Consider the following 14,823-nt stretch of genomic DNA (forward strand, 5'->3'; position numbering starts at 1 on the left):
ATTTTTTTTCTAGATACTTTAATGTTGTTTTTTGTTACTTGTGAACTTTAAAACTTATATTTTGTTATGAAATACCTAGTTGATATTATTTTTAAGTGGATTATAATTGTATTTGACTATTTTTGTTAAATTATCACAAATTTTATAGGATTTTCCTAAAAATAAAATAAAGTAGAATAGCCGTATCGGCCGGTATTTCCGGTAATACCGATAATACCGGAGATTTTTTTCACACCGGTATGACTAAAATACCGGTTTTTAAAATATTGATTGAGACCGTCATTAGGCTATTTTTTGTGACTTAATTGAAACAGATTCACGACATTAAGGCTACAAGTTTTCTTTGGTTCAAGAATAGGGATAACAAGAGAGACATTAGATGGAAGGATTGGAATTGTTTCAATTTTGTATGTAATTGATTGTTTTTTGTACAGTATAGTTTCGCCACTCCTTTTTTTGAGTGAGTAGGCAGTGTGATTAATAAAAGTTTCCTTTCAAAAAAAAAAGAAAATTGAAACAGATAAAATCATTAAAAGTTATCTAAATCGTAACAAATAAACAAACCATTGCTTTTTAAAAACCCGTCTAAACTATCAAGGACCAAAATGCTCCAGCTTAAAGCATAAGGACCAATAGTGTAGTTATTTTAAAAAATATATATCGAGATTACCATTAAATCATTACGGCAGTCGTCGGAAACATTCTCCGGTAGACACCGGAGATATATAAATAAAAATTATAATTCCGTAAACAGGATTCATGACTTCATAATACAGAGAACAAACATCTGTGCACAATTTGATATATTAAACCTATAAATTAGGCATGTGAAAAAATGCACATAAGGTGTTCGATGAAATGCCTAAGAGAGTTTTAGTTTTATAAACTGCTAAGTTGTTATATAGGAAATCGTAATGCTGTCATATATTATATATGCTAAGAATGGTTCTGTTTAGGAAGTCTTAATGCTGTCTCTCGGTATGCACCGAGCTTGTATCAAAGCTAATCGTTTTGTTTACGCGGATGCTCTGAGGGGATGTATTAGGTCGAGTTTTGTGCGTCGTGGGATGCATCAAAGTCCGGTTTTATCGGGTTTTTTAGAAAAGGGTTTTTCGGATGTAATGAATGAGAGTGTTGGAAAATCGTTACATGGGTTTTACATAAAGAATATGGGTTGTTCAAGTGTGTTCCATACGAATACGTTGATAAATATGTATTCAAAGTTTGGGGAAGTTGACAAAGCTTGGTACTTGTTTAGTGAAATGCCTCATACAAATGAAGTTACATGGAATACAATGATATCGGCTTTAGTTAGAGCTTGTTTGTGTTCAGATGCTATTGTTTTGTTTGGTCAAATGCGTGGTCAAGGATTTGAAACGAGTGGGTTCGTTATCGCTAGTTTGTTAACTGGTTGCACTGCGTCACGGGTTTTGATGCATCAAGGATTTCAGATTCATGGTCTAATTTTGAAAAACGGTTTATTGTGTAATGTATATGCAACAACTGCACTTCTAAACTTTTATGCTGCATATGGGTTTCATTCTAGTGCGCATAGTCTTTTTGACGAGATGCCCGAAAAGAATGTTGTGTCATGGACTTCATTGATGGTTGGTTACTCTGACGATGGGAATCCGTTGGAGGTTCTAAACTTGTATCAACAGATGAGGTGTGAAGATGTCGATTGTAATCATAACACGTTCACAACTGTGATTACGTCCTGTGGGTTGCTAGAAGATGAAACATTGGGAGTTAAAGTTCTTGGACATGTCATAAAGTGTGGATACGAAAATGATCTTTCAGTAGCTAACTCGCTCATATCCATGTTTGGTAATTTGGGAAGGGTGGTTGACGCCTGCTATATTTTCAATCAAATGAATTTACGGGACACTATTTCATGGAATTCTATGATTTCTGCATATGCGCGTAACTACTCTCACGAGGACTCATTCCGTTGCTTTAACTTGATGCGTCATGTCCATGAGAACCTGGACCCGATCACACTATCTGCATTGTTATCGGTGTGTGGTTCCATGGATAATTACCATTGGGGAGCTGCAGTTCATGGTTTAGTGCAAAAGCTCGGGTTAGATTTAAACTTATCCATAAGTAATACTCTTTTGGGTATGTATTCGGAAAGCGGAAGATCCAAGGACATGGCACAATTGTTTGAAGAGATGCCACGGAAGGATCTAATTTCATGGAATTCACTAATGGCTGGCCATGTTCAGGAAGGGAAGTACCTGGATGCTCTGAAAGGATTCGTTAAATTGCTTCAGAGGCAAAGAACTGGAAATCATGTTTCTTTTGCTAGTGCCTTGACTGCTTGTTCAGACCCAGAATGTCGGGAATATGCCACGATTCTTCATGCGCTTGTACTCACATGTGGCCTCCAACACAACTTGATTGTTGGAAACGCAATAGTCACCATGTACGGAAAACATAGAATGATGTGGAAAGCCGAACGGGTCTTTGAAAGGATGCCTGAGCGGGACCTGGTTACTTGGAACACTCTCATTGGAGGATATGCAGAGTGTGAAGAACCAAACCAGGCAATAAAAGTATTCAAGTTGATGAGAAAACAAAATGAACCACCAAACTACATTACCTTGGTTCATGTCCTTGGTTCTTGTTTCGCTCCAAGTTACCTTCTCAGCCATGGGATGCCGTTACATGCGTATATTATTCTTAGTGGTTTTGATTCAGATGATTATATAAAAAATTCGCTCATTACAATGTATGGAAAATGTAATGATCTCAAGTCAAGTACGCATATCTTTGATGGAATTGTTAACAAGGATTATGTTGCGTGGAATGCCGTGGTTGCTGCTAATGCTCACCATGGCCATGGAGAAGAGGCATTGAAAAGGTTCTCAGAGATGAGAAGAAGTGGAGTACAGTTGGATCATTTTAGCTTTTCTGGAGCTCTTGCTGCTGCAGCTAACTTGTCTACTCTTGAAGAAGGTCAACAGCTTCATGGTTTGATCATTAAATTTGGCTTTGACTCGTATCAATATGTAAAAACACCTTTAGTTGATATGTATGGAAAGTGTGGCGAGATCAATGACGTGTTGAAAATGCTTCCAGAACCAATTATCCGACCACGTGTATTGTGGAACATACTGATTTCAGCTTTTTCTAGACTAGGATCTTTTCACGAAGCCCGTGAAGCTTTTCATGAAATGCTGAACACTGGATTAAAGCCCGATCATGTCACCTTTGTTTCTCTTTTATCAGCATGTAGTCATGGAGGTTTAGTAGATGAGGGTCTTGCATACTACTCTTTAATGACAACAAAGTTTGGAGTCCCTGTTGGTATTGAGCACTGTGTTTGCATAATTGATCTTCTTGGACGATCAGGCAGGCTTTCCGAGGCCGAAGATTTTATCAAGAAAATGCCAATCCCACCAAATGACTTTGTCTGGCGGAGCTTGCTAGCAGCATGTCGGATCCATGGAAATTTAGAACTAGGAAAGCAAGCTGCAGACCATCTTCTCCAATCAAACCCTTCAGATGACTCTGCTTTCGTTTTATACTCAAACGTCTGTGCAACAACTGGAAAGTGGGAGGCAGTTCATAATGTAAGAGAGGAAATGGAATTTAGTAATATTAAGAAGAAACCCGCGTGCAGTTGGATCAATATCAAAAGAAAGGTCAGCTCTTTTGCTATAGGGGACAAATCCCACCCTTATAGTGATAAGATATATGCCAAGCTAGATGAGCTCAGGAAGAAGGTTAAAGAAGCTGGTTATGTTCCGGATTTGAGTTTTTCGTTGCAAGACGTTGATGAAGAACAGAAAGAGGATCACTTATGGAAACACAGTGAGCGTTTAGCACTTGCATATGGATTAATGAATACCCCTGAAGGTTCATCTCTGCAGATATTTAAGAACCTTCGTGTTTGTGGTGATTGCCATTTGGTGTTCAAGTTCATAAGCAACATTACCAGGCGAAAATTTATATTGAGAGATCCTTTTAGGTTTCACCATTTTAGTGATGGGAAATGTTCTTGCGGTGACTATTGGTAGTAAGGTGATTTTATAATTTTAGAGACATATATGCTTATAGAAAATTGAAATCTGTTTTTTGGTGTTTGTTTTGCTATTAACGCTGGTCAAACTTCTTTTGGGTCAAAGTAATGATGATTATGTATAGTAATATTCTACAATCCCGAATTTAGTTTTCTTGCGCATTTTTAAGTATTCTGTAGACTGTAGGTTACATAGGCGGGTTGGCTAATGGGTCAAATGGAGGTTTTATGCATTCAAAAGGCCAAGGGTAATGATCGACTCATTTGAGCCATTTCCTTTTGAACTAGTTTTTTTCTTTGAATTTATAGCCAGTGTTGCAAATATCGTATTTATCGGCCGATATATCGGCGCTATATCTCTTATCGGGATCGGGGGTTGACTGATAAGAAAAATGCATTATCGTGGCCATTTTTCGTTTTGGTCAAAATTCGGTCAAACTCGGTACTTATCGGTTGTTATCGGGATTATCGGTCAACTTATCGGTCAATAAAAAAATTGACTTTTTTTTTTTAATAAGAAACGGGTTTTTGTCAGTTTTAGGGTTTTTATTTCATTCAATGCTTTCACCTACCGAACTCCCACCTCTGCCCCCCTTGCGATTCCATCCCCAACTCCGGCCCCTCCTCCGTCCTGTCTTCGGCGAATCCACCGCCGGCCAATCTCCGGCGAATCCACCACCATCCAACTCTTTACAGTAAGCTGTAAAAGAACTCTTTATTGCGCCTTGAGGAGTTGTCTTCGTAATCGCCACTTTTCCAGCCACTTTTCCAGCTCAAACCGCAAGACAATCGTATATATTGCTAGTATATATATAATTTTAGATAAATTCCTTTACATTTTAGGGTATCCGATATATCCCCGATATATCCTACTTATCGCTTATCGGGGGTCGGCCGATAATAAACCGATAACCGATATTTACAACCTTGTTTATAGCAGGTTTTAGTGTTACTGGTGTGGCTATAACACTCTATTATCTTGCAACTAATCTTTTATTACTTTCAGCAAGTTATAACGATATCTAGTTTGTATTAGAATATACTCTGAATCTTTATTTGTTACAGGCAGGAAGTATTTGGACCTGTTTCACCTATTATACGATTTAAAACCGAAGAAAAAGCTATACAGATTGCTAACGACACAGATCCAGGTTTATATACTTGATCCATATATATTTTTGCCTGGTCTTTTCTGTTTTCCCCTTATTTACGCCCGATTGTCAGTTGGTCAGTTTTTTAAGACATACATGCTTACATACTCATAACATTTTGTGACATGTGTCTGCAGCTCTTGGATATGGTAAGGTTGGAGCCAATGAAGGATCAATTATATAGCGGTACCGCCGGTACGTAACCATCTTGTCTACAATGGGAACAACAGACTTGCTATAATTAATGGATTTCTTGTTTGTTTGCATCATGTATAGGAGGCTCCATACGGAGGTTATAGGCAGTCCGGCAGTCCGCTCTAGGACGGGAGGGTTCTAATTATGGATTGGATGATAATCAAGAAGTACTAGCACAATGCCGTCGTTTAGTTCATTTAAGATTCCCGAACACGTCTGTGCTTGGTCATTCGCTGTTAATCTTTTGCAGATAAAGTATGTGTGCATGGGAAACAGGGGGAGATTCTGGTTCTGAAGAGATCTAAAATTCAGTTTTGCTTTTCTTTCTATCTATCTCAAGTAGTAAGCTTGATGTTGTTTTACATAGTGTGATAAGGCAAGCATAATATGGTAATGTGGGTTGATCTGATTCATTTATTAACTAATCACACAGCAATGTTTGGCCTGGTGGTCCGTATTGATCAAATGATCGAGTTTAGATACTGTACTTTGTATTTTCTTCTCGGTACGAATTTAAGGTTTCATTGGTGTAATCTGAATAAATAGTACTCAATGTACTACTATCATTGGTTTGATAAATAAAGCAGATACATAAATATCATTTTAGTAGCTGTTTGTGATGAGTCCTGGGTCCTGGTAGACTTTGGTTTAGTCGTCATGGTGCTGAAATTTTTGGGCAACATTGCAATGAATAGAATGTACACTAGACCTAAAGACCATACTGGGCCAATCCTAAATCACCGAATAGAATATAATGGAACCAAAAACGATATTAACCTAAACCAGTTTGGTACTGCTTTGATTTTATTTTAAACCCAGTCAGGTGGCCTACCAGGCCATTAGCTGAATGCCTGAATACATAATTGGTATTTATTCAAATAATAAATAAAAAAATTGGTTTACTTCAATAGTTCTTCGTAACTGCAAGATGGCTGAAATTAAGTTTTGAACTTAAATACGATATTCCCAGTTAGAGAAATATACCTGCTTAGAATGGTATTTCTGAAGTTCTAAGTATCATATTTAGTCAGCAAAGTCAAAACATATCAAGATGGATAATATTCTTATTCCAAAATGAAATTTTTCTCAAGTTAATGTACATCAATAAAATAAGGTCACTGGTTCCAAAATCAGTGATGTCTGAAAGGTTTAACAAAGGTCTCGGCTATATAATTTTCTTCTGATCCAGAAACGGAAAATGACCTTATCCGAAGAGCATTAGAGCTTTTTAAGTGACGCTTTCAGATGTGGCTGACGACTGGTGAGATTAGTGGCCATCTCAACCACATACGACAGCTCTTCATTAGCCAAAGTAAAAACTCGAGAGATCTCTTTAACCTGTTCCAGAAACAGAACAGATCAAATCTATGTGGTGTACATTCTATCCTAGTCTCCCAACATGAAATATGCACATGAATATATAACACAGATGTCAAATGGACTTTTATATGCATTTACGGACACTTGCAGCTACAAACAACATGAATGTAGTGCAGTTTGGCAAACTATGGTAATCATAATGAAAAAACACTAAAAATTAACAGATTATCAATGATAGTAATGAAGACTTGTAAAATATGTAGTGCATTACCTTTGAAGCATTACCTACAAGCTCACTTTCAAGCTTGATGATTTTCTTTTCTGCATCATATGTTCCTTTCTGCAAATGATAAACATCATTAACCGGGCAGAAAAATAACTAATCAATGACAATACTAAGTTGAAGAAATGACGGTGACAAAAAAGATTTTAGAACATGTAGATTGTGCAGACCTCTTAAACCTACACTGGCACGTGATTCTTGAATGGAATCAACGATTTTATGAAACTCAAAATTGAATTAACAAAGTACAAGTCTACACTCTTATATGCAGCGAAAAAGAGTTCAGAGAAGGTAAACACAATAACCTGAACCTCGACAAGACCAGTGCTCTGTGCAATGACAACCTCAATAGTTCCATCAGGCTTTGGCCTCCAATAGCCGCTCTCGGAATGCATGGGCTCTCCAGAATTCAATTTCCAAGTCTTTTGTGAATAAGCTATTACAGGCTTCTCCCTCACACATATCGAAATTTATTCATAAGTTAACAAAAATTTATTGACACCAGTATTATACTTTTGCTATTACGGAATTCAAAAGTGTATAACACCTTATCTAATGCAGTAGCCATAAAAGTCGACACATCATATGTCACGTCATCAAAATTGGTGTCATGTCACCAGGCCATAAAATGGTAAATAAGCTGTTAATTGATTTTGACAGCCCACTAAAAACATATTACATGCTTAAAAACTTATACATTATATATTAAAAACCACCCCTTAGATTTTTCTAAGGGCAAGGTACAAATTTTAATGCACCAAATTAGTTTTTATTGCCAACCCGAAGGGTTGTCACTAACAAAACACAAACTTAAATTATAGTTGTTTGTTTTTACAAAAACGTCTGAATAACCATAATCGATGTTAAATAAGGGAATAATAAATAAAGAAAATACCTTGTTACCAGGGTGAGTGAAGTTGAGTTGTTCGCCGTACTTGAAAGAAGAAATAGTTGGGAAACCACCTTCACCTTCACCTCTCCATGTTCCAAGCAGATATGACAGTGGCTCTATTGCCGGATGCACCGCCGCCGCCGCCGCCTTCTTTGCTTCTCCTCCGTCGCCGGCCATCTGGTCCTCTGATGTTCACAACGCTTTCTTTCCAATTTTTATTTCCTATCAGAATAATACTTATTGTCTTATTTCTTGTTTAATACAGTAAGTTAATGGAGATAACGAATTACATAGTTCTTATCTGTTGTCTACATAAGTTATTCATGACTTGTGTTTTTTTTTTTAAAAAAAAAACAATATTTAAGCAAGATAATTTTTATCTCTAACCCGAAAAGCATTTTTATTTATACATGGTTTTAAACCTAACGATCTTAAGGCTTGTTTGGTTAGAAAAACATCATGTTTTCTACTTCTGTTTTAACAAAAAACATAAAAAATACATATATAAAAAAAATGATAAATGTTCTTAAAAATCTTTCGTTTTAAAAATATGACATGTGGTATTCATTAATTATCTTTCCTAATCTGGCTTCGCACATGTCAACGTCTCATACTTAGTAGAATTTTTAGGTTATTCTTTTTAGCGAATTAATTATTCCGAAAACAAAAACGCTCTTCAAATTATAGGTTTAGAAAAAAAACAATATCTTATATTTCAATGAAAAACTGAAAAAATATTTTTATTGTTTTCATTTTTCACTTCCCCGTCTACTTACCTGATATTTGTAACATGTATTATAGTTTATAAAAAAAGAAAAAAACAATAGTTTCTAATTTAAACGAACTTTAAAATTTTCATTTGTATCATAGTTTTTCCCAAATACTTATTCATTAATGGTTTTGAATTCTTGATATATAATAGAAAACTAAAACATTTTTCACAATGTAATAGCTTAGAGTTAAGTTTCTCTAAATGCTAATTCATGAATGGTTTTGAATGATGAGTTTTTTTTAACAAAACTAATTGTTTAATCCATCAAAACTTTATTTTTAGTTTTTATAATAAAGTTATTTAATGTTTTTCTTTATACGAGTAGTGATATTCGTATCATCATATTTAATAAATTTATTATTTGTATGTATTACTGATTGTATAGTATGTATCAAAATTATACATTGTGACAAATCAATCATAATATGTAGTACTTTATCAGTTCCCTATTTTCATTGTTTGTATTGTTTTATTCATTTACTCCGTATTTAAATATAACAATAATGTTTTGTATATTTTAATTATATTTTTCATGGATTGTTTGTGGAATATATAATTATATTTGTTTTTATTAGAACTATTTAATATTATTTTTTAACAAAGTTATAGTCATAACTTTATTGAATTATAACAATTTTAATAACTATTTTTATATCTGATTGATGAATAACGAGTAATGAGTTCAACTGTTTTTGCCGACTGATTCAACTTACGAGCCCGTTTTATAACATTTTGGTAATAAACAAATACAAAGGCCCAATTGCAATAGCGACTAGCAAACCAATCCAAAAAATAAAAATTTCTAACCTGCTGCTTATTCCCAATCCCCATACACACACACTTTCTATATATACATCCAGTCTGACCGGCCAAAGCTACAACACATTTCCCAGTTTCACCGGCAATCATCAGTCAAATTGCTTACTTATATATATATATATATATATATAACATACATATAGATATATACGTATATAGACATTTAATTGAAATGTTACTGTCTAACAACTGGAGCGGCTTTTGTTCTACTTATTATAATAAAAATCTACTATTACAATTTACAAAATATTCGACCAACAGAATCGATTTCGAAGAATCTGCTAATAATAATAATTGTTTAGATATGAAGAGAAGAAGAAGAAGAAAAGGAACGGTCAAGCCTTGGTCAACGGCTGCGTCTCTTAGAGTTGGAACTGATGTCATCCTTGAAATTTCTCAAAATAAGGTTTTTCTTCTTTTTCGTTTTTTTTTATTTATTTATATACATGTTTATTATAAAATGATAATCTTTTTGCATTATATACTATTTAGTTTAATTCTTTTTTTATGTTTTAGTACTAGATTTTAGTCCGTCTATACCTACGAGGAAGTTAAGGTCACAAGTTAGAAAACCAAAGTATATAATTATCAAAACATAGGCCGGGAATATTATATTAATGTTATTTAAATGATTGGAAATATTTGGTCCTCATCCTATGCAAAGGTTGGAGGTCCTTTTTAACCATTTGGGTAGAACCTGGAATAGGGGTAAGGTCCGTCTACATCTTAACCTCCCTCATATACTGTCGAGATATTGGGGCCAAAACATGTGGAAGACGGCAGTGGACAGTTTCTTTTTGAATGATTGGATATATGTATTTGAATTTAGTCCGACATTCATTGTATGGTATTAAACTTAGAATGCTTTTTATTATATGCATTCATCTTTCAAACATTGTTATTGTAAGCTGACGTAGCAACTTATATAGATGACAAGTCAACAAAAGTAGCTAGTGGTATATTTATGTATGGGTTCCCACCTCTCCCTACCCTGTCCCCGACGGAATTGGGTATCGTTGTGTTAGATACATACAATAGGCTTTGGACTAAAGTGGAATACTTTATCAAATACTTAACCCTGTATTTAATACAAAGGCGAAAGTATGTTGATTTTCTGTGGCAAAACATTTTCTCTAACTAGTAAGGTAATCAAGAGTACTTGTAAGATTGGAGTGATTTCCGAGGATACAGGACTGTGGTGGTGCTCTCAAGTTAAGTGGAAATGATTGTAGTAGAAACGCTAAAAGCGTCAAGGGACAAATTGTTACATTTGATTTGTGGTTTGTTTTGTTTCTTGATGGTAAATGTTGGCAAGCGTAGAAGCTTGAGTGCACGTTGTAAGAGATAAGAAAGAAATTAAGTTGTATTTGAACTTTGAAGTGTCGAGTGGTTGAAAGTTCTTAGTTCTTGTATGTTTATATATATACTAGCCAAATGCCCGCGCATTGCGGCGGCGACGGGTGGTGGTGGCAGTACAGAACGGCGACGGTGGCGGAGTCGGCAATGGTGGCGGTAGCGGTGTGGTTATTGATGTAATATAATTAATGTAAAATGGGGTAATATAGTTATTATATGGGTTGAGTTGAGGGATGTATGTTGTTTTATTAAGGGTATTATAGTTATTTTAGGTGAAGATATTTAAATTAGTGAATAAAAGATAGGGGCATAGGGTTTTCAAAAACTTAGTTGAATGTTGAAAAGAAAAAAAGAGGGAACAAATGCTTTATAATGTAGTATAGATATATATATATTTATATATATATATATAGGTTGATTTTAGCATGACTCTGGGCCTCCAGGACATACTGTAATTGCACATATGAGTGCCTTGTGGCTTTAGCATGTCCCAACCCCATGCATCACAACCTTTTTTACTATTTCTATATTTGGGATTTTGCAGGACTCGTACCTTATGTCACCATTGCAATACTTGATCATAATTGTTTGTAGGAGCCTGAATGTCAACCTTAGTGCTGTCTTCAGTGACGCCTCTGGTTTTTATTGGCCCTTTTTTTTTATCTGAGTGATGATTTTACTGGTTTCCATTGTGTGTGCAAAATTTGCAAGACGTGAGCTCTGACACACATATGTTGCCTATTTGATTCAAACATTAGATTGATCCTCTTCATTGAATCCTTTATTGGAAGTTTGATATACAAAGTGGCTACTCTTAGGACTTCCGATGGTGGGTGTGAAAACACTTTCAGTTAAAAAGATTTTTGATATGAATACACTCAGGAAATTTTTGTATATTGTTTTGTGAGGTAGAGTTTGATATATATACTTTGCAAGTTGTAATTTATTGGGTCATGTAGCAGATAGTTGGTATATATTGTGTTTTTACTTAGTTAAAGTTGGGGTCCAAATAGTAGGTGAATGGTTAAGGGGAAAAGAAGAAGGTGAAAGTGTAGACGAGAATGGATGAATGGTTACGAATGATCTTAGAGGTAAGCTTGTTTCGGAATCCAAATTAAAAGCCTCTGAAACCTAACAGTGACACTATGCTCATTGCTCAGCATAAGGATGCAATTATTGATATTGTTGACAAACATGTGGTTCACGATCTGTTTGGATATTGGTTATTTGTTTACATCATTTGTCTTAAATTACGATTTTTAAGACCTTAGACCATATCACTTTTAATGAAAATAAAGTATGTCGAGTCTCGTGTGACACGACCTATGCATTTTCTTTTCCTTTAAGTTTGGGTTTTCATTTTCCACTACTTGTATTAGTATTCAATCATTTTCCTTTGGTATAACCTGTGAAAATGTAGTTTCGTTTTTCTCACTCAAGAGGCTAAGTTGATTATTCTTTTAATTGTGTTTTTTAGGCACTAATAGCAGCAACTGTATGTGCTGCAATTGGACAGTTGGCGAAACCGTTTGCTGCTTCCATTTTGTATCAAAAAGAATTTGATCCAAAATCTGTGTTTCAGGCTGGAGGTTTCCCTTCAACACATTCTTCTGTAATGTTTCTGTCTTGAGCTTGATAATCTGTACTTTTTTGGTGTTCTGTTGTCACTTATTTCTAAAATTTCCACATATTCTAAATGGGCAGGCAGCTGTGGCTACTGCAATGTCCGTTGGTTTAGAAAGGTTTTATTTTATGTGAAGAAACAACATATAGCATTTCAGCAATTCAGTTATGTTTGAATTTGTTTCTATGCCGATACCCAGTGTCAACATGAACACATGGGAGACTAACATCTGAGATTTGATACACTACAGGGGTTTCTCTGATTCAGTTTTCGGTTTAGCAGTCGTCTTTGCTGCTATCACTATGTACGATGCACAGGTATGCAGATAACCATTCCACTTAATATGTTTCTTGTTTCTAATTTCTAATTTCGCAATATTTTTCTAAATGTCCCATATCTTTACTGCTTACTTTACCTTATTTATTTGTTTTCAACTTATCGCTACTTATGCTCGAATTTGCTTACATGAGGGTAAGCAAACTCATGTTGTTTTGTAAGCTGAATTTCTTTTGTGTATTCACCTGTTGCCAACATTTTCTTCAGATATTCAGTCAGGACAATCTTGTCTTAACACAGCAATTAGTCGGTGACTAAACTAATGTTGGTCTTACTTTAGACGACATCCATATACCTTTAACTTAACTTCTGGTTTTGCAGGGTGTTAGAAGGGAAGTGGGAGTTCATGCAAAAACATTAAACAAAATATTAGCCACAAATCAACCAAACAAATGTTCCTCATCTGATACCAATGGTTTGATTAATTCCTCATCCAAAAAGTCACTGTCAAGTTCAGACTCTAACAACATTCTCGAGTTGGAGGAAGCGGGTCCTCTTAGTTCAATTCTTACGTCCGATAAAAGAATGAACTCATCTTTCTTGACAGATGACATTGGAAAAGGATCAGAGAGTAATGTTCCTATTTCTAGTCCGCTGAAAGAATCAATTGGTCACACTGAAGTTGAAGTCGCGGCAGGTGCCTTGCTGGGTTTACTAGCGAGTTTAGCAGTCTACTCTTTATGATACTTCTTCACACATGTATTTCTGGTACATCTCAACTTTACTGATGGAAGCATTTAGAGTCGTAGTTAGCACTTAGCACTTAGCACTATCAATGATGTTGTATATGGTGCTTAATTGGAGCTAAAGTCAGCTTAAGACTTCAGCTCGGGTATAGGTTATGATACTTCAAATGCATTGCTAAAAAATTAATGATTGACAATTCAGTTTTCAGATATGTTTCTGTTACTTCACATTATGATTATTACCGAGTTCTTATGTTGAAATAATGAAATGTTTAAATGTTATTTGAAACAATCGTTGCAGCAGAGAAGCGCATGACTTCTGCAATCATAATATCATCATATCATATAAAGTGTAATGCATTTATCATCTTTTATTAGTAGCCTAGTAGGGGTGAGCTTTAGTTGGTTTTGGCCCATAACCGAAATTCGAACCGTAGTTTTTGGTTTTGGTTCAGTTTTGTTTGTCGGATTTCTTGTTGGTTTGGGTCAGATTCGGTTTTGTTTCTTTTTTTCCTTCTTTTTGCTTTACGTTTATGTTTGATATTGATCTAATCATATCCAAATATCATTTTCCAGGTAGTGCTAATTAGATTTTTGAAGCTTATTTTAATACTATGTATTCTTGCTATCTGCTTTCCTAATTATGATAATTATGATAGGTGTTTTAGTATGATAAATGTTTCTCATAATTTCGAAGCAACCATTTATCAGAAAGATAATGTAAAAATGGTGTTTAGAATTTAGCTCTTGTTTAGAATTTCGAAGCAACCAAGCTAGTACTGGCCGGTCACCGGGTTGAATATCATTCCGCCCTATAGGGGCCTAATGGGTGGGGAGGAATTGGGGTGGTGCCCGGGTTCCTTGCCGCCCACTCTTCCTTTCTTTTCTTTTTTTTTTTTTTTAATCTTTATTTGGGTGAAGAAAGAGTGGGAAACGGTGGTGAAGTATTACGCGGAGATGGAAAAAAGGTGGAAAGGAGTTAGAAAAGGTGAGGAGAAGTGATACAGAACTCTTACCACCCTAAGTGGCCAATGCTTCGCAATAAAAAACAGTGTCATTTATTCTTAATATTGACGTTATGTTAAGTTTTTGGTTTTTTTTTATATTTATTTTATCGACGAAATTACTGAAAGTCGTTGCTGCTTCTTCATTCCAGGTGAAGCTATCTTTATTCAGTAAATATTGGTTATCGTCTTCTCGACATTCCTTTCTTCTCAACAATATTACTAATTATTGGTTATCGACATTTCTTTCTGGGTATATATACAAAAGAAGTTGGAGTAGGCTCCAAGTAAGAGAAGCAAAATAGGAAACCAGATCTCTATAAACATGCATATACAATAATATAACTATTTACAATAT

At 35.1% G+C, this 14,823-nt stretch overlaps 3 protein-coding genes across 3 annotated transcripts; 2 read left to right on the forward strand and 1 right to left on the reverse strand.

Annotated features, from left to right (window-relative positions):
* The first annotated feature begins 910 nt into the window (after positions 1 to 910).
* LOC122591199 (pentatricopeptide repeat-containing protein At3g24000, mitochondrial) lies at positions 911 to 5,974 on the forward strand. Its single transcript, XM_043763422.1, has 4 exons — positions 911 to 4,029; positions 5,093 to 5,178; positions 5,316 to 5,373; positions 5,455 to 5,974. The coding sequence occupies exon 1, from the start codon at positions 966 to 968 to the stop codon at positions 4,023 to 4,025; it is 3,060 nt and encodes a 1,019-aa protein (XP_043619357.1). The 5' UTR covers positions 911 to 965; the 3' UTR covers positions 4,026 to 4,029; positions 5,093 to 5,178; positions 5,316 to 5,373; positions 5,455 to 5,974.
* A 443-nt stretch (positions 5,975 to 6,417) lies between these two features.
* LOC122593362 (UPF0678 fatty acid-binding protein-like protein At1g79260) lies at positions 6,418 to 8,139 on the reverse strand. Its single transcript, XM_043765756.1, has 4 exons — positions 7,872 to 8,139; positions 7,282 to 7,422; positions 6,965 to 7,033; positions 6,418 to 6,711 (listed from the first exon to the last, which is right to left on the reverse strand). Exons 1-4 carry the CDS (start codon positions 8,043 to 8,045, stop codon positions 6,592 to 6,594), a joined length of 504 nt encoding a protein of 167 aa, XP_043621691.1. The 5' UTR covers positions 8,046 to 8,139; the 3' UTR covers positions 6,418 to 6,591.
* Positions 8,140 to 9,435: 1,296 nt separating this feature from the next.
* LOC122592927 (uncharacterized membrane protein YuiD) lies at positions 9,436 to 13,689 on the forward strand. Its single transcript, XM_043765260.1, has 5 exons — positions 9,436 to 9,865; positions 12,293 to 12,427; positions 12,520 to 12,557; positions 12,690 to 12,756; positions 13,097 to 13,689. The coding sequence occupies exons 1-5, from the start codon at positions 9,632 to 9,634 to the stop codon at positions 13,457 to 13,459; spliced, it is 837 nt and encodes a 278-aa protein (XP_043621195.1). The 5' UTR covers positions 9,436 to 9,631; the 3' UTR covers positions 13,460 to 13,689.
* The last annotated feature ends 1,134 nt before the right edge of the window (positions 13,690 to 14,823 follow it).

This window comes from Erigeron canadensis, chromosome 3 (genome assembly GCF_010389155.1).
Source record: "Erigeron canadensis isolate Cc75 chromosome 3, C_canadensis_v1, whole genome shotgun sequence".
NCBI classification, from domain to species: domain Eukaryota; kingdom Viridiplantae; phylum Streptophyta; class Magnoliopsida; order Asterales; family Asteraceae; genus Erigeron; species Erigeron canadensis.

What these genes read in the sequence shown, in the direction of transcription:
- LOC122591199 (XM_043763422.1), top strand. Translation starts at nt 966, where the DNA reads ATGCTGTCTCTCGGTATGCACCGAGCTTGTATCAAAGCTAATCGTTTT.
- LOC122593362 (XM_043765756.1), bottom strand. Translation starts at nt 8,045, where the DNA reads ATGGCCGGCGACGGAGGAGAAGCAAAGAAGGCGGCGGCGGCGGCGGTG. An exon ending in TCACTCACCCTGGTAACAAG is followed by an intron (nt 7,423 to 7,871) that starts GTATTTTCTTTA and finishes GTGAGGGAGAAG; the next exon opens with CCTGTAATAGCTTATTCACA. An exon ending in CTGGTCTTGTCGAGGTTCAG is followed by an intron (nt 7,034 to 7,281) that starts GTTATTGTGTTT and finishes TATCATTTGCAG; the next exon opens with AAAGGAACATATGATGCAGA.
- LOC122592927 (XM_043765260.1), top strand. Translation starts at nt 9,632, where the DNA reads ATGTTACTGTCTAACAACTGGAGCGGCTTTTGTTCTACTTATTATAAT. An exon ending in TCCCTTCAACACATTCTTCT is followed by an intron (nt 12,428 to 12,519) that starts GTAATGTTTCTG and finishes CTAAATGGGCAG; the next exon opens with GCAGCTGTGGCTACTGCAAT. An exon ending in ATGTCCGTTGGTTTAGAAAG is followed by an intron (nt 12,558 to 12,689) that starts GTTTTATTTTAT and finishes GATACACTACAG; the next exon opens with GGGTTTCTCTGATTCAGTTT.